The 25,621-nt window shown below is 45.8% G+C and overlaps 1 protein-coding gene across 4 annotated transcripts in view; it reads right to left on the bottom strand.

Annotated features, from left to right (window-relative positions):
• FOXN3 (forkhead box N3) overlaps positions 1 to 25,621 on the bottom strand; it is a 352,205-nt gene that overhangs the window by 196,445 nt on the left and 130,139 nt on the right. For 3 of the 4 annotated variants that reach the window (XM_074996644.1, XM_074996646.1, XM_074996647.1), the window contains exons 1-2: positions 10,733 to 10,876; positions 5,990 to 6,546 (exon numbers count right to left, since the gene is read on the bottom strand). In XM_074996644.1, coding sequence (XP_074852745.1) covers positions 5,990 to 6,532 — 543 coding nt within the window. In that variant the 5' untranslated portion in view covers positions 6,533 to 6,546; positions 10,733 to 10,876. Of the gene's footprint in view, positions 1 to 5,989; positions 6,547 to 10,732; positions 10,877 to 25,621 lie in introns of those variants that run through there. The other variant, XM_074996645.1, reaches the window with a different exon arrangement.

The raw sequence follows: 25,621 nt of genomic DNA, 5'->3' as shown, positions 1-25,621 counted from the left end.
TGGGACATACACTACAGGGCATTTAAATCTTAACAGTCACAATAGAATTAATACGAATCATTGAATGCATAGGTCTAGCAGTATAAACAAAGCTTGGGAACTCCTTCTGTATTTAGGATTATGTGATATTGTATATATGCTGGTAGACTATTACATTGTTAAAATACTAAACTCAAACTGTAGTACTTTGTACTGTAAAACCTATTGTTTTCTCTCTTCACACATCCCAGATAATCACTATTGTGGGGAAAAAAAGTTTCCTCTTTTATTTAACTAGAAAGCGTTTCTTGTCTTAACCAATGTCTTATTATTAATGTAGAGATATTATAGTAATGGCAATATCTGAACACACATTTGTATTATATCACCCAAACGCTTTCTTTTTCACCATTCAGAAACATCAATGTGACACTTTCAGAACTTTGGCGGGCGGGGCGGGGGAAAACACAGAAGCAGTTTGTAGATTTTTTCTGCCTGTGACACAAAACACAAGACACAAAAGTGAAGCACTTTCCCATTTATATATAACTTGCACCGCACGCGCGTGCACACACACAAAAATATAAGCTATGCCCAATTAAAGTACACAGAAAGTTGCTCTAAATGCAAGAGAGTCACAAAATCAAAGGGTTCCAACTGACACTCCCCCCCAGTGTCCTGAGCAGGGGTGGCCATACAGAGACTAAGAGCCAAAATAGCTGTGGATAGAGTGCAAAGAGCCACATATAATATAAATCTATATCTATAGATAGGTAAAAATATATATCTAGATGGATAAAAATAAATATAAAATATGTGGCTCAATGACCTCCTCACCCCCAGAGCCAAGCACCCACAGCCCCCTGCTCAAACACAATCCCACTCCCAAATCCTAGAGCCAAGCACGCACAGCCCCCCCCGCCACTGCTCTGACCCAATCCCCCCGCCCTCCCCCTAGAGCCAGGTACCCCCTGCCTTCCTGCTCTAACTCAATGCCCTCTCCCTCTCACTGAGCCAGGCACCTCCAGGACCCCGATTCTTATCCAATGCCTGGGTCTCATCGGAGCTGGCACCATGAGCTTCTCCCTCCAGGCACCGCGACGCACGGGCACAGTGGTGCGCCCAGACTACTCACCACAACTCCAAGCAGGAGCTGCATTTCATTGAGTAAAGAGCCGCATGTAGCTCAAGAGCCACTGGTTGGACACCCTGGCCTACAGTATTGCAGTTTATAAAAGGTAGCATATAAAAATGGTCCATCTTCCGTAGTTAGTTGCTCCAATATCTCCCTCTCAGCACTGCAAAACTGCAAAGCTACAGGAAAAAGTTAGTGAAATTAGCCAGAAATATAAATTGTTAACCATTTCTACTCATATCACATATCAATCTAGATAACAGAGCTCTATAACTGAAAGAGAGAGAGAGAGAGAGAGAGAGGAAGGAAGCTCCCAGTCCAAATCTTGCAGCCTGAGATGTGCAGATTTCTAAGGTCTGATCTAGTAATCTTGTCATGGAGAGGCATGGGAAAGGAAGAGAGTAAAATAAAAATCATACACACATACATGTGTGCCACTCTTGTTGTTTACTGCTGGCTTACTGTACTGGCCACTTCTGTACAGTCTACCCACAGATCTTTTGTTGTTTATCTGGATCATACGTGCCTCGGCACAGATCTTGTCTTTTCTACTTGCCTGCAGAACATTAACTCCAATGACACGTTATCAAATAATATGAAAGCTAGAAGAACTGAACATTAAATTAGACACAAAACAATGTTTATAGCCTTGACCGTCGACACAAATGAACAACAGTCTGTTTTCAGTCTGCCCTGAGCATGCAGCACAACACAAGAAAATGCCCCTTTACTATGTTTGTCCTCGTCTGCAACACCAAATGAATGCCACATGAATATAAACGGGGCTGGCTAGGAGTCAGCTAACTCAGGGTACATCTACACTTGCACTTGATAAAATTTGTTGCTGTTCACAGGTGCTTAAAAAATACCATGAACGAGAAAGTTTTACTACAGCTAGTGAAAGAATGAACAATGCTGACAAAGTGAAACCCTCTCAAAGAAGGGTGGAAGTATTCTGTTGGCAAACAGCGTTCACTCAAGCCGAGTTTTAGCTGCTAAAAGCTGCTTAGTGTAGACATACTCTGATATGCTGAAAGGATCCAAGGGAGAATTAACTGTTCAATACCTTTTTCAGGAAGATCAAACACTGAAATAGCAAATTTAAGCACTGGAAAACATGTCCGTAAAAGAGAAATCACCTAGCTTCCCACAATGTGTCAGCACAGGTCAACTAGCAAATACCTGTAATTCCAAAAATTTAAATAAAAACAAAAATACACTGGGCATGTATTGGAACCTGTCTTGTTAACATTTCAGGGTGTGCCTTTGTTAAACTATATTTCCACACAAAAGCAATACATAAAATACAAACACAGCACCTGCTACTCGCACACTGTTTTTTACTTCAACAAAGTATCTTGAACAACAATATAATCACAGTCTTCCCCTACCTTATGAGGGTAATTCGTTCCTGAAAAACTCCTCTTAGGGCGAATACTTGTAAGTCGAAAATGTAATTACCATTAATTTTAATGGGAAAAAATTTTATGGGTTCCTGAGCCCCAAAATTTACACCCATTTATGCTAAACCACCACCAGATCCCATTAAAATGAACACAATTACTCCAATAGTTAACATTAGTTATCATACCACAACCTAACAAGACATTTTCCCTTCATTAATTACTCTACAATATGTCTGTTTACCTGCAGAGACAGGGGAATGGAAAATCGAAGAGCGCCTGGGAGGGGGGCACCCCGCCGGGTAGCTGCCCGCGGCTGCAGAAGTGGGGCCAGTGCAAGGGGGCGGGCAGGGAAGAGCAAGGCACAGAGAGGCAACCCGGCCTGAGCGCCGCTTAGGTTAAGTGGGGAGGGGGGCAGTGTCAGGCGCTGGCTGCATGGGGAGCTAGGCAGGCACAGGAGGCCCCCAGTTGGCAAGGGGCGATGCCTCACTCATGCAGGGCTGTGCAGTGGAGAGGCCCCACCAGCAGCAGCCGAGGCACTACATGCAAAGGAACGCCACAGGCGGCAAGCGGCACCCGAGGCACAGCGGTGCAGGGCGGGCAGCGGCGGCCCCCTAGCCACTCAGGGAGCGAGTGGCAGGGGCGGGGCCAGGATGAGCCCCTAAGCCCCACAGCCATATCTCGCGGAAGCACCTGGGAGCCCAGGGTGCACCGCTGCTGCAGAGCCCCAGACAAACCACAGGTAAAGGCTGGGCCGGTGGCTCCGGGAAACCACCTCCAGGCGGGATGCAGCTGTGGGCAGCCGTTGCCTGGAGCCGCAGCTTTTCTCCCGCTGAGGCACATGAAATTGAAATCGGTCCTCATAAATTCAAGGAAACGCCCCATAAGACAAGGTAGGGGCTTTAAATCAAGTTTACAAGGAGTTTGAATTCTCATAACCTGAACAGGTGTGTCTCAGGGTATGACTGTAATGGGAGTTTTGTGATCCTAAAACAAAGAAAGATTTAGTCATTTTTACTGTCTGACTTTTCAACAGGTCTTTTCCAAGAGATCCAGCTACCTGTTGTATAACCCACAACAGGGAAAGCCTACTTCTTTCCCCCACTTAGTCAACTTAGTGAGTGCCATACAAGCAGATTTCAAACCACCAGCACTCTTCCCTTTGGGAAGGGGAGAGAAACCCAGGAGGGCATTTAAGTGAGTTCACGCACTGTACACTTCAAATAGATAATAGGAATCTCACCCATAGTATTGCTGGTTACCATCAGAAGTGGTTGTTATGACAAACTGGGTACAGGACACACATATTTGCACACTTTTGACAGCTCATCTTCCTCAAGAAGAGATCAGAGCCTAGGCTCCTTATTTGTTTTAATCGGGATTTCCAAAACACTCATCACCTTAGCAACGGACCTGGTACAGCCATTGTGATCATGATCACCAGTTTTAGGTGGTCAGCAGTGTTCCCTATTAGCTGTGCATTTGTGCGACCTCTCAGAGATTCATATGCTTTCCAGCTGCTTATCAGAGCACCCACACGTAAGTGTTTTGTTTCTACTGTTATTTCACATGCATTCATGCCTTGATGCACATAAAGCAATTTATTCTGAACCTGAATAGAAAAAAATCCACACAGGGATGGAAATTATTAGAAGGAATACTGGTGGTCAGTTTTCCAGAGTTATGGGTGGAGAAACTGGGGTTCCGCTTGCACTACCTTCCTACAGAATATTACTTTGAGGTATTACTTATGGTCCCAAAAGAACGTTGGATGTTTGATATACACATATAGCAGAAAATCTGTATTCTAAATAGGCAACTCCAGGTGGAGGGGGGATAAAAGGAAAAGGGGTGCATAAAAAAAAACAAAACAAATTGCAATACTAAACACACATCTAGCTTGTTTCAAGTTTTGGTTTGGTTTATTAATTCTATATTGTTAGCTTGTTGTGATGAAAAGTATGATTTAGAGGCCACAGTAAGGAATGGCATGACATTTTCCTCTGCTTTACATTTCCACTTCTGAAGAGGAAGTTTGGACTGTAGTTTACAGAGTGAAATGAGCTCTACTTCAAGAACTAAGGGTCAGTTTTAATCTCATGGATGCTCATGTACAGCAACAACTAACGTATCATAGGTGGCACTAACACATCCGAGACCACTAACACATAAAAGACCAAACTATCTAAAAAGGAGTGAATGCTGGGGAACCTATTTAAAAAGTAACAAAAACAAGTTTTAAAAAGCCCACCCAAATAAAATTCAGTGCAAAACAACTTTTGGTTAGATTTTCTATCTGTGCATTCTGTGGAAGATTTATTCTACTCAAGAGTTACATCAGCTTCAGGTTTTGAAGAATTCAGGGTCAGATCTCAATCTAGTTTTAGAGCAGCCAGTTTATGTTGCAATCAGAGCAACTGCTAAAACTAAAAACCACACAAGTCTGTACAAATTGGTATTTCTGAACATAAGAGTCTGTCCGTTACATAAATATATTCTCTAATTTTGCATCACTTCACCAACCTGTTAGAGAGCACAGAGGAGAAATGGCAGCCTGCCAATTCTGGTGACATTTTCTCTGCCATGGGTTCAAGGGTCCTATTGCTTTAAGAGGCTATAGCCATTTACAAATGGACAACTGTTTCCCTTATAATGAACAAGCTTATGCAACGGAAGAAGTGATGCCCCCTTCGCTCCCCTGCACACACACTTCATTTTTCCTTCCTCTCGCACAGCCTGTTTCTTCAGATGCAACTGAAAAAATTCAAACAGCAAAACCAAGAAACATGGCTGTAGTGAAGATCTAGATGTTAAAAATCTGCATCTCATATTTATGCCACTTCACTCAGGTCACCAAGGCTGCATGAGCATAACTCCTGGTGCTCACTGTGATTACAAAGTGGGACCCAGACACCTCCAAGCCACAACTTTCTCCTTGGCAGCTGCCACGTGTAAGACCTCTCAGAGGAAACTCTCTCAAGCATTTCTGGGACCAGGCAGGTTAAGGCACAGGTAGATAGATGGCTCACCACTAAAGCCCCAAACTTCTGAATTTTTACAAGTGTACAGGTTTCCTCAAACTGCAACTCAGATAAAGGAAAGGGAATGGAATCTTATACATGGCATTCCCTCTCACCACACATTTGTATAAGCCAAGAACAACACAGCACACTATTTATAGTATATGATTACATGCGTCTCATATAGCTGGAAACCATTAGCACAGCATGATAACTAAAAACAATATTTAACCACTATGCATGAAGACACCAGCTGGAAAAAAACCCAAGAGTACTTTCTTACAGATGTCTAGACAATGAATTTAATAAAGTCAGTGCTGGCTTTGTGGATGTAATGATCTGAAATTACCAGAGATGGTACTGTAAAACTGCTTTTGACTATAGTGAATACATTTAAGACATCCAGATGAATTTCATTAAGAACAGGTATGTCTGAATAGTTCGAATCTTACCTGACTTCTGTCTTTGTCCACTTTCTTAAAACACTTATTCAACGACAGATTATGTCTCACCGAATTTTTCCATCCAGTGGGTGCGTTAGCAAAATAGGGAAAGTGTTCCAGGATCCAATTGTATATATCCTTCACAGGTAAGCGTTTGGTTGGCGAGTCCTCAATGGCCATAAATATGAGGCAGCTAAAGGAATAAGGAGGTTTGCAATTGGGGTTCTGCTTGGCATCATAGGGCATGTCCGAGTGAGCAGGAGAAGGAGGTGTGTCATCATCAATGTCCTGAACTGGGCTAACACTTCTTAAAACTGAGTCCCCAAAGCTTTTTAGCAAATTCTTGCTCTCATGTAACCAGTTCAGATTAGTTAGTTCTTCGTCCTCCACAGCCACTTTATCTAATCTGATGGCAGGCAAAGAGAAATCTAGATCCTCGTCCTCATGAAGTTCCTTGGATAAATCGCTATCTTGGTAACACTGACTCAGTCCGCTGGAAACACTAATTCCTGAGCCCTCTGGCTTCTTACTGGGAGGCATGACTGGACCCATTTAGACAGAAGCTCCTAGCAGAGTCAATCCAAAGTAGGGAGCCGGGGGGAAAAAAAAAAGTAAAGAAAGTTAACTGGTAAGGCAGATACAGTATGACATTTTGACAGCTTCTCCACAGTCAACAATTTGGCCTTTTATGTTCTACATTTAAAATGACAGGATCACAAACACACATCCAAGACTGATACATAAAACAATTTACAGTCAGGAAAAGAAATGAATGCTCAGTCCATAGGATAATACAATAATCCTGATATGCCTCAATTCAGCATGTACTCAAAATGCCACACGAAATCCAAGGCACACATCCCCTTAAAATAAATAAATAAATAAATAAAAATCACATAATACTCCACTCATACTGCTTCTAAATAAGTATATAAACTTAAAACCAAAATAAGACACAGGGTGTATAAGGCCAGTTGCTTCAGATTAAGTTCAGCTGTTTTAGTTTCGAGGACAACACAACAGCATTGTGATTAAAATCACTGTGCCTCCTCTGGCTCAGGGCACAAGCAAGCAAACATCAAATTTAACAACAGCCATAACTCAACTGAGTCCAGAACTAGGAGCAGAACTTTTTCAACAGAAATGAAGGAGATCCTTCAATTTGCAACCAGGACATGAAATACAGAGGCATGTACCAGAAAAACAGGACACTTCAAAGTACATGCAAACAAAAAGGGTTTTAACAAACATTTAAACTATTGAAATGGCGCAGAAATGAGAAGCTCTGAGAAATGTTAAGTACCGTAAGTGATCTACAAGACATATGGTAACAATGTTTGTGGAGAACATTGTATTGGGTGTCAAGAGGGAGAATCGATAGATAACATTCAGAAGGACTTGGAGAGATCACAAGCTTGGTTAGATAAGTCGTCTTTTGCTTTGTCTACACTTCCATGTTTAAAGCACTACCACAGCAGCATTTTAAGGCGGCAGTGTGGTCACAGCACTAGCCATGGGAGAGAGGTCTCCCAGTGCTCAAGGTCAGGGGTATGCAAAGTGGGGGCGGGCTCTGTCGGGGGTGGGGGAATAGGGGGAGGAGACGTGAAATTTTGTAAGGGAGCAAAGCACAATTGGGTTGCTGGGTCTCAGGCTCATCCATGGTATTAAAATGTTAAAAATACGTTACCGTTTTTATACAAGTGTATTCACATTTATACACTGACTAACAAAGATTTTTACATTTGCCACACACTTATTTTCTTACACATGCCAAAAGGGCTCCCCCCCATACGAACATAACTGAAATTTTCCATTGGTTTGGATTACAATAGACAGGTTTGAGGCGACGGCAGAGGGGACGCTAACTGCAAGGATTAAAAGTGGGACCTGATGTAAAAAATTTCCTAACCCCTGCTCAAAAACACCTCCATAGGGACAGTAACTGACCGAGCTGGGAGCACGTTTAAACTAGCATTTTACAGCACTACTGCACTCCAAAATGAGAGACAGGAGTTCCCAAACCCCTCAGCAAGGAAGTTACAGTGCAGTAACTTGCCAGTGTAGACAAGCCTGAGTAATTTCAATGTAAACAAGTGAGAGTAAATTTAAAAACAAAAAAAACAAATAAGAGGGGTGGACAGCATGGCAAGCAAAGAAATGTGACTTCAATTTGCATAAACACTAAGTGGATTTAAAAAAAAAAGACAAGTTAGCAATGGATGTAAAATTATGTAAGATATATTGTAGAGTATATTAAGCACCATAATTCCTCTGTCTAAGGTCTAGCAAGGATACATTTAGCATATTAGTCATATAATATCAGACTTGCTCTTGTAGTGAAGAAATTATAGCAATTGGCAGCCAAACTTATACAGGGATGAAACACCTTACCTACAGAAAAATGCTGAAGGGGATAAGGTGGAGAAAGCCAAGACCCACATTTTGGAGCAAGGGACAACTGAAGGACAGAATTCACAGAACGTATGTGGAAACTAAGTGCCCCTACTGCAGTTCTTTCCCCATTCATGATAAACAGAATATATTTAGGGAAAGATAAAGTTAAAAAACCGTATGGCACTGCCACATGCAGGAAAAAAATAAGGTACAGTAAAATCATTATAAAAAAGCAGAACAAGAGCTTCTGTCTCAGACTAGATGCTATCTGGAACAGGGAAATATACTGACATATATTGGACAGACGCAGGATCTACACAGACATTACTTCCTAAACTTCTAAAACAATCTGAATGTGTGGAATATAAAATATGAGTTTTACTACAAAAAAATAAAAATCAAGGCACTGTGCACTGCTCGCCTATGCTGCAAACTCAACTTTGGCTCCAAATGGAAGTTATGCCCCATGAGCTCCTAAACAGGAAAATTATATCATGGCTGACAGTAAAGTAATTTAATTGCACAGTTGCTATGACAACATGCTGCTCTCTTTCTGTTTAATTTGCTTATTTGCCAGTGTCCTCCCAAAGGGCCATATCATGTCATCCATTTTTAGGCAGAATTCCTCACTGATTTCAATGGTGACTTCTGCTTAAAGATGAAGGACTTACATGCTACTTGTTATATTCAGTCATTGTTTTGAAAAGAAGATTGCAGGAGCCACCTTCTTTAGGGTAACTTAACTAATTTATTTACATTTACAAAAGATGTCCTATAAATGGTAAATTTCCTACAGTTTTTTTTTTAAATTAATAGAAGTGAATTAGCAGAGAAACAGTCTGACTGAAGTCCAGAGGAGGCCCCCCTCCAAACGGTAAAGAATTTATTAAACTACAGAACACTTTTCCATAAGTGAATTCACATTAGGAAGGGAAAGAGACAAGTCAATCTGACTCTGACTTTGCAGCTAAGAAAGGTCAGTGCTTTTGCGAGGTTCTAGAACTCCCAAGTCCAATTGGAGTTGAGCAAGAATTGAAGATGCCCAGCAAGGGCAAGGCAGGCCCTTAAGCACAAGCAATGCCACTCTAAATGCTACCATATACTGGCTTGCTGCCCTCTAAACTTTGGTTTTCAGCAATTCTTTTCATAAACCACAACTGAGCTTTCCAGTCGTTAGCTCTAACTGTATGCCAACTTGCATTTTTCTCTCTCCATATTTAGACAAAGAAATGTTAGATCACATGAGAGTTAAGCAAACAAACATTTTTTAATCTGCTGCCAATTAGGTCTTTGCACCAGAGCTGTAAATAGTTATTCACTGGTGAGTGAACTCCTTTACCAACTTTTCTGTTTAGTATGACTTATGCTCTTTCGTTTCCCGTCAGAGGAACAGAAATGGTTGAGAGTAAAAAAGAAAGGGGGGAGGTGGAGTAGAGAAGGTTACTGCCCATCAGCTATTAATGTGTTCTTCAGAACAACTACTAAAGATACCGCTTAGGCCTGAACAGATGTGTCTCTATAACAGGGAAAATTAAAGAAATAAAATGAAGCAGGAGGCCGAGAGGCAGCCCGAGACTGTTTCCACTGCACTTTGAAACAGGCACATTGCAACACTCGCCCTGTACTTGTCAAAAACATTTGAAGGGGAAAAGGCACGCAGTGACTGGCTGGGACTTGCGTCAATCAACGGTGTTGCTAGGAAACTGGAAAACTGCTCTTATTCCTATACAGTGTCTGTGCCATTGGCAGTTGCAGCAAACATACCTTCAATGCTGGGCAGATGTCATAAACCTTTTATTGGCCTTATTGGATCATGCCATAAAAGCAACTTATCGATATACCTCCCAAGCCTAAGGACTCACGGCCCCAGCGCTCTGCCCTATTATTCTGACCTTTCTTTTTTTTTTTTTTTTACCGCCAAACACCGAATGGGTTTTTAAAATTTTCTCTTTGCTAAGTCTTCCCCACCGCCGGATAAATAGGCAGCATTACTTGAGAGCAGGGGAGCCAGACTCTGCTGCCTGCGATAGCTTTTTACTTTAAAGACAATGCCAACTCTGTTCATTAAGTGTCTTCGGAAGCAAGGTAGCAGCAGCAGCAGCAGCAACTCAAACAATAACACACATCTGGGGCATACCTAGAACTCCTCGATCAACTTACTCCTTTCTTCGCTTTAGCTAGAGGCACAGACCCGAGGTGCAATTCTAGGGGCCGATCAGCACATTTGTAATTGGCAGGAAGAGCTGATCAATTTGCAGGAAAAAGGACCTGCGATTTCCATCTGGCCCCGCTGAGCTTTCAATGCGGTGCCTTATGCAATCTTCAAAAAAAAACCACCACCCAAACCAAACAACTTACCTGGCTGGAGAGAGATTAGATTTTACCGCTGTCCTTGCATGGTTATTATGCAAACTTTCATCTGATTGAACAAGCCATCGCCTCCTCCTTTAGCCTGAACCAACAATGTGCCGAAGGGGAAAGAGGTCCCAAGGCACAAGAGGAAATACAGTACCATGGGACCCTCCTGTAGTTTCACCCCCCTTCTGCCTCCCCGCCCCCCCTCTCCTTTACTCCTGATGGGCAGCGATTTGGGTCGGTGCTAGCAGAAGCGCGATAAATTGTTTCCACTGCAAGCAAACAAAAAAAGGCGACACATGACCAGGGAGGGAGGGGAGAAAGAAAACGTGGGCAGGGCCAGCACTAGAGCAGCCACGGAGGGGAGGGCCCCATGGGTGGGGGAGGGTGTGCGCTCGCATTGCACGCCCGGAGATCCCGATTGCCGAGGGAGGGAGGGAGGGATGAAAACACCTCCCCGCGCGCCCACGCCCCCAGCCCAGCAGCTGCCCCAGCAGACCCGCCTCCCCACGCTCCGCCTTCCGCACCGCTCACAGGAAATTCGCTTTTCCTCCTCCCCCGGCTCCTTTCACTTGCTGTTCCGCCGCTTCCACAGCCTGACCCCTCTCCTCTCCCGCGAGTCCCACAGACCCGGCCTGGCTCACGCGCCTCCCTGGCGCTTGCCCCCGCCTTTCCCTTGCTCCCGGCCTGAAAGTCGGCGCCGAGCTTTTAACTCAGGGCCTGGCCCCAGTCCGGCTCCGCCGCGTTGTTTGTGTGATTAGAAACACGGCTCAGTCCTTCGGCCGAGGGGTGGCGGAGCTGCAAACAGCAGGAGGGAGGCTGATGGCTGTCCCAGGGAAAATCCTTCACCACAAATGCGAGAATTTAAGTAGACCTCGACTTAAAAAACGCTCAGGTGGATGGGGCTGTTACAGCAGCCAGACCTCAAAGTTGTGCTGAGAGCAGCAGGGTGAAAGAGCTACTCCTGATCTCTGGCCTTCATAGCCCAAGTCAGGGGTCTGCAACCTGCGGCTCTGGAGCCGCTGCAGGTCTGCAAGGACGTCTTTCTGGCTCTTGACCACAAAATTAAAAAAAAAAGGATTAGTTTAGTTTTGATAAATGGTGAATGTCTAAAAGCCCAACAATGAACAACTCCTGTCTAATCATATGTGATCTTGAAATGTTGGCTAACTCCTCCTTCGATATGTGCAGTGTGTTATGGGATATGATGCCCTGTGTTGATCGTGTTGCTAATAAAGTCTTGATTTTGAAAACGTAAAGGAAGCTTGCAGCACACATTCTAAGAAAAAACAAATGAAGTAAAACTGACAAAGTGGGCTTGGGGATGAAAGTCAGGAAGATAGTGCAAACACATGTAAAGTGTGAGGAAACAGTATGCAAAATGTTTGTGGACATCCTGCAATAAACAGGTATGGCATTACAAATCACTGTGTGTGCACTGTTCTTAAAATGGGTTAAAAAAGTATGCTTTGACATTATTAAGGATTGTCTTGTATTCACATGCACTGTGGCTCTTGAATTATTGAGTTTTTATGAATTAGAAAAAAACGTCTTTTCTTGCGAGCTATTTTGGTTGCCAACCCCCTGCCCAAGCAGTCAAGCATCGCTCTTTTGGAAGGCAAAATCTAACAGACCTCTTTATCCACACTCTCTCCTGACAGCTGGTACTCATCTGTCTCTAGCAAGCCCTATTCTGATAGCCGTGCTTCCCTTTATATTTCATTTATAGGAATGTAGCTCTCCAATATAAGATTATTAGGCTCCAATATTCAAAAACAAGACAACCAAATGCACCCAAATTAAAGCTGTGCCAACTGGGTGACCCTGTTCCTCGGCCCAGAAGAGACAGAGCAGACAAGTTTGAAGGTCAACAAACACAGATAGAAGAAAAACAAAAGCAGGGGCAGCAAATTGCTCAACACTAAGAACACTAACCCTCATTTTTCCACTTCCTAGCATTTTCAAAGTACATTTATCCCATGCAAAGTGGACATCAAATAATGTAGTGGTGCTTTTACCCCTATTATGCACAGGGCAAAGGACTTATCTACACTGCCACTTTACTGTGCTGCAACTTTGTTGCTCAGGAGCGTGGAAAAAAAAAACAAAACAAAAAAATCTGGGTGACAACTTATATCACCGTAAAGTGCCAGAGTAAACTCCCAGCACTGTTAGTGGAAGTGGTTTACAGACATCCTCCCAGCACTGGTGCTATGACCACACTGCCTTGTTAAAGCAATGTTGTGGCAGCACCTTAAACTTACAAGCATGGACAAAGCCAAAATGATAGTACAAGGTGTAGGACAGTGGAGAAAATCCCCACCAGCATCTTATAGTTAAACCAGGGAGCTCTTGGTTCAACTGATTTAGTTAATCTCAACCACTGAGATATCCACACCAACAGAGGTACTCATTTATCAAGGACCCGGTACAATGAAAGCTTTATAGGCTCAAAAATAAAGCCATGAGTCTGATCTGGGGATCAGACCTCAAATGTTTAAAAATGTCAACAGAAACCAGACCAGAAACCAACACAGAGAGGAGGGAAATCATTTATTCCCCTAGAGAAACATGTTTTAAGGCCTTGTCTAGCAAAAAAAGATGCTTCAGTCCCACCCAGCAGAACTATCTCAACAGGATTGGTGTTAACTCGTTTGGGAAACCCACTGAACACCAACTAATGACAAACTGGTCAAATTAAGCTAGTTTAAAAACAATAAGCCATCCACCCATTTTTCTTAGTCAAGACAGGATCTCAAAAAACTTTATAAAAAGGAGGTTGGTATATTTATCAACTTGTACAGACAGGGAAACTGAGGCAGAGAGCAGGTGATTTCCCCAAGGTCACCCAAGTGACCAGTTACAGAATAGGATATAGACTCCAAATCTCCCAAATCAGTATAGGACTTATGCACTAGGCAACATTTCCTACTCTAATACTGTATTTGTATAACTGAGTTAAGAAAAGAAAATCCAGATACCATTGGCCCTTTTACGTTAGGGCCGCGTCTACACTACAGCCCTCTTTCGAAAGGACGGCTTTCAAAACAGAACATCGAAAGTCGTTCTTTCGAAAGGGAATGTCCACACAGAAAAACAGAGACCAAAGGTGCGATCCGCTCTTTCGAAAGTCCCAGAGTGCAATTTCGAAAATGAGCGTCCACACTAGCAGGGCGCTCTTTCGAAAGTACAGATGCAGGAAGTCCCGCGGGCAGGGTCACATGGCGGATGAACCCTTCCAGGACCGCAACCCGCCGTCCCCTTAAAGGGCCCCCCATCCCATATGTCAGCCCGCACACATCCAGGGCCAGCCACCTGTCCCCAGGCTTGCACACTGAGGAGATCAGAGGAGGCACTCTGGGCCCCCATGGAACCCGAGCAGCCCCCCATCCCCATCGAGGCCATGGCCCATGCACTGGCTGCGGTCCTGGCTGCTGCACAGCAGCGGCTATGGGCAGCCAACCTACTAGTCACCCTCCTGGAAGTCATCCAGAGGGTGCACCATCCCCATCCGGTCCCCTGGGGCATCCGCCGCCTATGGAGCTTCCCCACAAGCAGCGACTGGTGGAACCGGCTGATGCTGGAGGACTGGGGCGACGACCGGTGGCTACAGAGCTTCCGGATGACCAAGGGGACATTCCTAGAGCTGTGCCACTGGCTCGCCCCAGCCCTCCAGCAGCAGGACACCCACATGAGGCCAGCGCTCCTGCTCCAGAAAAGCGTGGCCATCGCCCTCTGGAAACTGGCCACTCCAGACAGTCACCGATCTGTCGGCCATCAGTTCAGGGTGGGCAGGGCCACCATTGGGGCCGTCCTCAATGACGTAGGCTATGCGCATGCAGGGGCCGGGGATGGGGGGAACCTCCGGCATGGGGCACCATCGAGGACCACAGGGCAGCGCCCCCCGGGTACAGGACAGGGACAGGGATGGGGCCCCAGGGAGGCCTGCCCTGCAGGGGACAGGGATGGTCGGGCACCCAACCCCCCACCCCATGCTCATGAGTGCATCCTCCTCCCTCTGTCTGCAGGTCGTCCGGGCCATCAGCAGGGTCCTCCTGTGGCAGCTGGTGCGTGTCAGGGACCTGGACGATGCCATCTGTGGCTTCAAAGAGTTGGGCTTCCCAAACTGCTTAGGGGCCCTGGACAGCATGCACATCGCCGTCCATGTCCCAGAGCACAGCGGCGGGGCTTTCATAAACCGTAAGGGCTACCACTCCATGGTCCTGCAGGCACTTGTCGACACCAATGATCGGTTCCAGGACATCTGTGTGGGCTGGTCCAGCTGTGCTCATGACGCCAGGGTGTTCCAGAACTCGGGGCTGGGCCACCGCATGGCCAAGGGGACCTTCATCCCCCAGGGGGAGCTCCCCATTGGGGATACCACAATGACACCCTGCATCGTGGCGGACGCAGCCTACCCCCTGCAGGCGTGGCTCATGAGGCCATACACGGGACACACACAGTCCAGCCAGGACGTTTTTAATGAGTGGCTGAACCAGGCCCGCAACACGGTGGAGCGGGCATTTGGCCGCTTGAAAGGGCGCTTCAGATGCCTCCTCATGAGACTGGAGATCGGCCTCCCCAGTGTTCTGGCAGTGGTTGGGGCCTGCTGTGCCCTGCACAACCTCATGGAGGCAAAGCACGAGCCATTCATGCACGGGTGGGCCATTGAGGCGGGGCACGGGTATGAGCAGCCCCCTGCTGCCCCATGCCACCAGGCCCAGCGGGACGGGTTGCAGGTACGGGAGGCCCTGCGCCAGGTGTTTGAGCGGGAACCGCAGTAACCACCCCACCCCCATGCACACCCCACCACCGTCACACATGCACAGGGAACCCAGATGGAACCATGAAATAAACACTTTACTTAACCAATACTCCTGCTTTGCCGCTTACATACAGGGAGGGGTATCACAGAAAGGGGGCCTGGGGGGACCTATATACAGAGGTGTTGCAGCCCCAGGTGGTCACCCTCCGGGCACTGGGAGGGCTGAAGGTAAGGGCAGAAGGCCCTATTTGTTTATGGGAGTTGAGGGACATGATCCCCGTCACCCACATCCACCCCTTCCCCCCCCGGGTCTGGGTGGTCCATTGTGGCTGGGCTGGGGCGGGTGGCACGGGGAGGTAGGGTGCTGCTGGGGAGGGGCCCCTGCAGGCTCCCTGGGGTCGGCATGGGAGGTGTGGGGGGCGGGCGGAATGGCCTCACCTTGGCCAGCCCTGGCCATCAACATATGGGCCAGCTCCATCAGGGCAGACAGGGGCAGGTGGGTTGGGACAAGGGCAGAGAGGTCGGGCTTGTGGGGAGGGGTTTGCTGCAGGGGGTGGGGTGGAGGGGAGACCGACGGGGGCAGGAGATGTTGGGGTGGGAAGGCTGACCGGGGGACTGGGGAGGTGGCTGAGGTCGGGAATGGGGAGTCTGACTGGGGAGACGGGTGGGTGGCTGGATGACAGAGGGATGAGGGAGAGTGGGGCGGGGGCAAGGGGGGCGGGGGTGGGAGTGGCTTGCAATGGGATGGCAGCTGGGTCTAGGTGGCCCACCACGGCCCGAGTCAGGGCATCCTTGTTCGCCACGACCCAGTCCCAGGCCTGCTGCTCCATGGCAAGCCACTCCCACAGTACGCCAGTAAGGTCCCGCAGAGCTGTGGTATGGGCAGTGTCCCCTGCCTCCTCGTCGCCACCCCGCTGGCACTGGTGGATGGCCCAGCGGCGACCCTGCACGGTCCCTGCTCGGGATGCTGGCTGCTCCTCCTCACCCTCCATGGTGGGGCTGGTCCAGCCACTGGCTGCAGAAGCTGTGGAGACAGAAGGAATGTCCCTGGGTGCCCCACGGGGTACTGGGAATGCGCCCCCCCCACATGCTGTTCCCCGCTCCTTCCAAGTCTGGGCAGCCCCTGATGCTTTCCCATCTCTGTGGTGCTGAGTGCCGTGTATCATCACCCTGAGAGCCCGGGGAGCATAGCTTTCTAGGGTCCACATGCACCTGGACTGGTGGCCATGTGGGATGCCTGTGGCCACCCCAGGTGGGACCTGACACTCCCTCCCAGGGCACTAGGGAGGCTGGTGTGCACGCCACCTACCTAGGGGTCCCTGTGGGAACGCGGGCGAGGCACGGTTGGACGCGGCCCGGGTGGACGGCCCGGATGGGAGGTCGATGACGAGGGCCCCCTTGCTTGAGCCCTCGTCATCGCTGGCGGAGTCAAGTTGCCGTGCTGTGCGCAGTTGCCTGGTGCTGGCTAATGACCCCGGGTGCTCCTCACCCTCGGTCGCTGTCTCTGGCTCAGTGTCCCTGACGGACATGTCAAGGAAGATGGTGGGGGGTCTGGCCTCCTTTGGCCCCAGGAGGCGGTGGAGCTCTTTGTAGTAGGGGCAGCTTGTGGGGGCTGCCCCAGACCACCTGGCTGCATCCTGGGCCCTGCAATACCCCTGCTGCAGTTCTTTTACTTTTGACCGGACCTGGTCCAGTGTGCGGGTGGGGTTGCTGCGGCTGAGCAGCCCCCCTTGCCAGCTGCTGGAAGGCAACCGCATTGTGGCGACGGACCCCTGTTTGTTGGAGGACCTCCTCATCCTCCCAGAGGGAAAGGAGGTCCTGGATCTCGGCCTCTCTCCAGGAGGGGGCTCGATGCTTCGCGGCTTGGCCCACCTCCTGGGACAACTCCCCACTGTCTTTGGAGGGCCCCTGGGGTGGGTGGGGGTCTGGGTGGCTGGCCATGGGTCCGGGTGGTGTGGAGGACTGGCTGGCCATCTCGGTGGCGGGTGAGCTGGAGAGCAGCGTGGCCTCACTGCTGGCTGCACGCTCTCAGCTTCCTGCCTGAGGGCTTCTGGGAGCCTGCGTCCTCTTAAGCGTGGCTGGACGCTAGAACCATAGAGCTCCATCTGTGCTGTGAGCGGCGCCACTGCCTGCCAGCTGATCACTGCCATGGAGGACTCCCTCTTTCGAATGAGCGGGCTGCGGAGTGTCTATGCTTGCTCTCTTTCGAAATTATCTTTTGAAGGAGGGCGCTCTTCCCACCCCAGGAACGGAGGACCGACTTCGAAAGAACACGGGAGTTCTTTCGAAGTTACTTTCAAAAGGGCGCAGGGTATGTGTGGACGCTCCGTGGGTTCTTTCGAAAGGGCTCGGTCTTCCGATCCTAATTTTGAACGTACTTTCTAGTGTAGACACGGCCTAGCAGAATTAATAGTTTTAAAAGGTAATCCAAAAATGAAAAGTCTTCCATTCCAGATTAACAAAAACCTGCAAGTTATAACTACCCCAGTTTTTCCCTTAAATTCAGAGCATGTCTACTGTAGAAATTTTTGCCCATGCAATAATGTTGGTTAGAGGTGTGATTTTAGAATCGCAAATGTGCCTGTTTTTCCATTTAGAGATCTGAGATAAATTCTGGTCATGACTTGCTAAGATCTTCCCTTGCTGATTGTTTTTCCCTCTCTCTACTGAACTGATTATTTTTTTCCCACATTCTTGCATGTTTTCAGAAAGCTGTACCAGCAGCTGAATGTACAAATGGAAACAATAGCCATTATGCATCAAAATATCTTTATTACCCATTCCTAACAATACCCTGCAGTCACACTTCTTTCTAACACTGGAGCACATTATGGATCATTACCTTCCACAATTCTTATATCAGGGCCAATTTTGTTTTAAACACAAACTAAATTAGTAACAGAGAGGTAGCCGTGTTAGCCTGGAAGTGGGTCTGTCCCACGAAAGCTCATCACCGAATAAATCATTTCTGCTGCTGTGTTTTGACAAACTAAATTAGCAAGTCATAACCCTACCCCTAGAAATTTACTGCAAGTACTAGGAGAAATGCTTGAAGTAAGATAACTGACCTTTATCAACATCAAAGAGGAGACATTAACTGCATTTGTTGTTGGCTTCAAAGTCCTGGTATGGAATTAGCTAAGGAGCATTGTTTCAGAAGTATCAAGGACAAAATCTCACGGGGCCTTGAATAAAGCCTCAGTGCATATGTATGTATCCTGATCACATACAGAGTTCTGTTTCAAATCAATTAAACAAATTTCGAATTGATTCAAGGGGAGTAGGACTAACTCCAGACTTTTACAGCTTTTCTGTGGGAAAACAGGTCCTGCTACAGTAAGTGGTAAGCAATAAAGACAATAGCCAAGAACCAGCCCAAAAATGTTTGAAATGCATGAATGTTGGTAGCCAGTCCACTCTAGTTGCTAGAGTACAGTTCTGGGAGTCAGGAAAGGTGTAATCCTGTCCTTGCTCTCAGTGACTATGGTAGCCCTGCCTACAGAAAGAGCATAGCACATCTGGTAACAGATCTGTGCAGATGGCAGATGTTTTCCCGTCAACATAACCACTTCCACAAGCGGCTGGAGCTATGTGAGCGTGAGAAGCTTCCCCACCAAACAGCAGTGTGCACACAAGTATTCTTAGTTGCTGCAGCACCCTTTGACTGGAAGTGGTTTCAATCTTAGATCAGGTTTACTGTTTGGTTCAATGGCCTTCAGAAACTCCCACTATGTTCCACAGGACCCCTATGATCACTTGTGTGCCTGGGGTTATTAATCCCCACAGTGATATAAATTATGCTGACATAAAACATAGTATGGAGACAGGTTACTGGGCTACCACAGGGAAGTCACTGAACTTCCTTGTGGTTCAGTTTCCTATATGTAATTGCAGCATGTGAAGATCATAAGCTCTTGGGGGCAGGAAGTGTATTTTGTTCTGTTTATACAGTGCCTAACACAATGGACTCTTTGTCCATTCCTGGGCCATATCATAATACAAATAAATTATAATATTTTTATAAAGGGTTTTTGACATTTTCAGATCAGAGGTGTTATACATGGTAATTTCAGGGTATATGTGGTGTCAAACATTTGTTAGAAGAACCATAGATAGCTATACAAGGCCACTACATTAGCTTTCAATTCAGTTTTGAGAAATACCAGGCAGTGTTCCAGTCTCTCCACATAATGAGGATTTTCAAGCATCTCTCTTCCCCATTCCCTCACCCTCCATCCAGTGTGGAATCTCTGATACCTCCTGAAAAGAGCACAGACTCCAATCTTTCTGCCATCATCATCATGATCACTACAAGTGAGAGCACTTTCCTTCTCCTAGACTAGTCTGACAGTGTGCCACAACCCAGCTGAATATTTCTGTTGCCTGCCATTTGCTTACTAACCTCACTATGCATCAGGTTCAAACATTCCATCATCATCCTGAAGTCCCTATCCAACCTCATCTTTTATGCCAGTCTAACCTAGTCTCTGATCATATTGCCCTAACAGTCCACTCAGGCCACTAAGCCTGCCACCACTGTCAGTCAGTTTGTTTCTCCCACAATTGTTTCCATGCCAACCCCTGCCTATGGGGAATCGTACCTGAGCCATCCTCCAAGGCAGCTACCTCCCCCTTATACAAAACTTTCCTGAAGACCCATTTTCTCCAATAGGTCTACAAGAAGTTTGCTTGATTATTTATGGTTTGTACTGCAGTTGTACCCCACAACTCTCAATTCTCATTGGGGCCCTCTCTTAGCACCAAAGCGAACAGGAGTCCTGCCCCAAAGACTGTAAAATAAGATAGACTGTAAAGTCTCATTAGAAGGGGGATTTGACACATAATGCTGTGCACTAGCCGTCACCATTTTCTTCCTTCTTTTTCTTCCTCCCACTGGTTTGTTTCCCTTCTTGTTGTGCCGTGCCTAAAATTAGCTTGTAATGCCTTTATGAGCAAGGATATTGTTTTCTCTCTGTTGACAGCACCCTTACATGCATTACACTATTAAAAATTGGTTTTTGCACTTTTGCCCTCATTTCCTCTTTTACACTTCCTGGTCTAACTGCTCCTCCCAAGTGACCTTTTTGGTTTCTTTCTTCCCACGTTAGTATCTGTGCCTTCTTTCACACCACCACTTATGCGAGGCACTTCCTCTTTTTGTTCACCAAATGACTATTAAGGAGAGTCACATGCTAACCTCCCTCCCCTCACATCTATAAATGGAGCCAACCTTCACACACACACTTGAGGAGGGAATCATAGAGGTTCTAATGTTGAGGGGTACATGTTGCACATGATGCCAAAGCCTCTCCTACTTACTGATTGGAGACCTATACTGTGATCATCGCAGGTGACACATATGACAGATACAAAACTGTTTTATCCTTTTAAATATTCCTCAGGTTCTCAATCATACCAGTTGTGGAAAGCTAACAAAGAGCTGAATTTGTGAAAAATTGAGCATCAGTGCAAAGTTGTAGAAGAGGCATACATCTTGCCAGTGATCAGACAAAACAAAATTATGTTTCTGCAGAACTGGTATTCCATGAACCACAGTAGAAGTAATTTTGAATAATCAGTATAACATAGTAGCGTTTCATGTAAAAGTTGCTTTGTAAAATGACGTACACAAGTTTATGACGCCACTGTAGCTGCACACACCTGCAACTTTTGAGGAAATGGTTATACTTAGGTTAACAGCTGTATGTAATTTAAGTACTATCAGTAGTAAACGTGGCTGGGGAGATAACATGCTGCCTTGTTCCTCACACAATTACTAAACTTGGTTGACAATAGGAGTGCTTTACCAGTACAGCAATACTAGGACAGCACACAGGTTGCACCTCTGTAGTCCAGCACTCTCTCATCTGGCAACATCCATAATCCATCATGATTTTAGTTAGCCAGATGACCATTTGTCATGGGTGTTGCCAAGATTCCGGAGGTCCCATAAAGTTTGTTTGCAGCCATGAGTCCTGGCTCTCAGAGTTCTGTTCTGTTTTTAAAAAGTAATTTACCCTTAAGAGACCAGTAAGCAGCGGAAGTGTTGGTAATATGCTAGACAATAGTGATCTCCCATGGTCCCACAAATTCTCTCGTTTGGCACCAGTCAGGTCCCGAGGGCACTGGACTAGAGAGGTTCAACCTGTAACAGCAAAACACTCCTAGTATAATTGCAGTTTACATCAGCAAAAGTGTACTTTTGCTGGTGTAACTTATTTCGGCCCCCATCCCCCAAACAAACAACAGTAACAGCAAAAGTGCAACTCTGCACTACAACTGCAGCTATTCTAGCAGCTTTTGTGGGCACAGCTGACATTCAGAGATCACAACTCACTACATACCCTGAACCATCATAGCTCCACCATCCCGAGCCTGTGATGTAAGCAATGTGGCCTTCTAGTTTACATGAAGATTTTGCAGGAGACAGAAATAGTGGATTTTTCATTTTCAAAGTTTTCTGAGGTTTGATGGACTAGATTCTACTGTCAGTTAAGCTGGTATAATGATAATTTAGCCATATACTGCCTTTCTTTAACCTAGAATTCCATGTACTGCAATTGTATGACAGTTGAATTTAAACCTGACAAATTTTTCAAACACAGAAATGAACTGCATTTTTTTAAATTTATTTATGGAACAGAGAGAAGGAAATGAAGTAACCAGTCACATACAAAGCAAAAAGTTAAATTCTGAGTTATAGAAGTTATGCCAGTGAAAACAATAACTAAGACAATTAATATTGTTACTAAGTTTTACTTCTGTATGGCCTGCTAGCACCAAACTTACAACAATTTCTGGGCCAAACCTGAAAGCCCTTACTCAGTTTTTCTTGAATAAAAGCTCTGCATTTCAGTTAAGCTTTGTCTATTTGTACATCCACAAACACAATTTAAGTTAGTATAGGATCTTGCCTACGACAATTCATGGGAGATACTGCATGGAATCAGAAGGAATGTCTTCCACAGATTAAAGGAAAGTTGTAAAGATCATCACTTTTTACCCATTCTTGACCTTTCAGCAGCTCCACACTTAGCTGTTTTATTCCAAAGTATCAGCAACCTGTTAACTCCCAGAGATGAGTGCCTTGCTTCTTCAAATGTGAGCTCTCTCTTAAAATCATGTCTTTTACTGCAAATGGGATATTCAGCCAATTACTGGCATGACTGACACAAAGGGTAAATCTATACTAGGGAATAAGTCAATTTCAGATATGCAGTTCTAGCTACCATATTTGCATAGCTAGAATCGACATATCAGAACCAAGTTATTTCCCTAGTGAAGACTTGGCCTCTACACTCTTGCATCAACCTCCCTTATTTCACACAATAGCATGGAGCACAGAGGTCAACTGCGGAGCCCAGAGAGATTGATTTTGCTGCATCTTCATAAGTGTATTGATCTTCCGGTAAGTATTGACAAGCCCTTAATGAAGTTTGTGTTCACATGTCAAGTAAACATTGACCATGTTGTAACAGTGGTACTAAGTATGCTTTGCTCTTACCAGTGGCCTAGGCTACTGGTCAGCAACCTGTGGCTCTTTAAGGAGCCACCTGCGGCTCTCAGTGCTGCCACTGCTGACTCCATGTGTGGCTCCGGAGGCTGCCACCATTTAGTTTTTTTGTTTCAGGGGCAGCAGCCTCTGGAGCCACTAAGCAGTCAGCTTCAGCAGAGGGATGCTGGCAGGGCAGGGATCCCTGGAAAAGGAAACCAGGGCAAGGTCAGCCTGCAAGAGAGCTGGGAGGAAAGGCTGCTGAGCCTGACCTGCTGGAGCTGTGCAGCCACACCGAGGAGGCGGTGGGGGAATGGTGGCAGTATGCAGAGCTCCTCGGCTAAGCCAGGTAAATCCTGGGGTTTCGGGGAGAGGGGGGTTAAGCCTAGAGATGTGGGGTATGTTTGCAGGATGAGGGATAAAGCTGGGGGATGGGGGTAACACCTAGTTTCTAACTGGTAAAAATCATTGTGTGCGCTGTTCATAAAATAGGGGTGACAAAAAGTCCATTTTGACTTTATTTTTGTATGTTAAGGACTGTCTCATATTCATGTCCATTGCAGCTCTTGAAGTATTGATTTTGTAACTGAGTGTGACAAAATGGCTCTTGTGACTATTTCGGTTGCAGACCCCTGGCCTAAGCTGTTTACCTATAACCCGTTACTTGTACTTAATTCTTTCTGTGTGCATAGGACTCTCTAGCTATGCCTGCGTGAGCAGGTGGCCAGTATTCCTTTTATTGCTTGAACAATACGTCTCCCTCACCTGTTACAATGAGTGTTGTGTGTGCATGTTTTCTGGACTCTACTTCCTTCTAAGGCACTCAGGATTGCTGTGGTATTGCTGACCACATTTTCCCAGAATGCACTGGTACTAACGTAGGCTGTGTGGTAGGTGTTGCTCTGTGGACACAATTTGTAATCTGGCTGGACGAGAACATCACAAACTGTATTTTTAAAACTTACGCTGTATTTTTAGCTTGGGCAGCATTTTATGATGTTTTAAGAATTCCACCGAACACAGCATGGAAGGCGATTAGAAGAAAAACGGTGAAGTTAGGAGTGCAAAAGGAACCTGAAACAATAGTATTTGCACCACCCTTTTTCCTTGGGTTCTCTGCAGGGTGATCTGGTGCTGAGGAGGCTGTGCCAGACAGCAGCTGTGATGCACAGCGTGCTTTCAATAGCTAAGGAGAAAGCCTCTGTGGGATAAAAACACCAAATTTACTGACTTGAAGTAATTCCCGCATCTCTAAAATACCTTTGGTGGGTGAATAGCAACATAAGGGCATGGGAGCCAATCAGGTAGAGGGAAAGAGAAAGGGGAAACCCCTGGCATCTGTGTAGGTGATTTCTGCTCTTCAGTTGTGGGTAGAAATCTTCACAGTTGGGTTTGGATCCCTATTTCATGCTGGGTCTGCTGGCACTGCCCCTGCCTCTACAAACAGGCAACCACACCTAACAGATGGCATAATCGGTTAGATTTAGGGTCTCTCTCTCTGACACACCACAGATGTTTGGTAGGACAGAGTCCCCACCCTACAGGTCTCCTTCATCCAGACCAGCAGGGAGGATGAGAACATTAATTTCTAAACAGCTCCTTTTTGAAAGGCCCCAGTTCCACAAACACTTAGGCATGTGCATGCATGGTTACACGAGTGAAACCTGAAATTGCTACCGTTGCGCAGAACTCTGAAACAAATTACAATAAGAAGCGGGTCTTTGCCCACGAAAGCTTATGCTCCAAAAGATTAGTCTATAAGGTGCCACAAGACTTATTGTTGTTCTAAAAGTAAATTATGGTGTGTATATATGCATTTTTATGTATAAGCTTTATTTGCTCCACCCGTGCTGGTTAAACCACTTTAGGCATTTTTTAAAATGCAAACAAAACAAAACAAAACAAAGAGAGCTTTTGCTGGAAAAACTTAATTCTGAAAGTTACTGGACCAGCATTGGGTAACAGAATGGGGGTTTCAATAGAACACAAAAGCAAATCCCGACTTGAAAAGATACAGGCTGTCCTGCTACAAGCCAGTCAACTGCCAAACTGTCATTTTGCTGTGCAGCTGAACAGAAGGCCCATGTAATGACAACCACAAAACTCATTTATACTCTGAAAAGGTGACTAATGAGCTCATTCATGCTGCCTATAAGTTATTCACTTACTACACTGACCCCACTCAAGACAAACAGCAAAGTAAACTTTAAACACTGGGATCCAAGGCCTCTTGAGGAGTCAGTTACTTCTGTAAAACTTTTCCACAATAAAAACAGATACTATACTTGCTTCTGTTTCATTGTCAAATTCATTCTTTTATTTACACTTTTTTTACTGCATTTCATCAATTTAAAGTAGATGCAGCTGTTACATATTTGTTTATCTATTGCAGAGTTTTTCCATTAGTTATTGCAGGCAATCACAAAGCACTATAAATACCTTCAAATTGGGTTCTTCAGAATTTGAAGGCCGACCTTAAAATGAAATCCAGGTCTTTGCAGTACTAAGAGCACAAAGGTACACCTAATGAACAAGTGTGTTGTCCAAATGGAAACAAAATTACAATAATTTTCAGTTATACTGGTGTTTAATTTAGTGTAAAATATTTTAAAACATTGTTAATCCAACCTGTCTC

Source organism: Carettochelys insculpta, chromosome 6 (assembly GCF_033958435.1).
Source record: "Carettochelys insculpta isolate YL-2023 chromosome 6, ASM3395843v1, whole genome shotgun sequence".
Classification (NCBI taxonomy): Eukaryota; Metazoa; Chordata; order Testudines; family Carettochelyidae; genus Carettochelys; species Carettochelys insculpta.
Note: the sequence above shows the minus strand (reverse complement) of the source record. Positions and strands in the feature narration are given on the sequence as shown.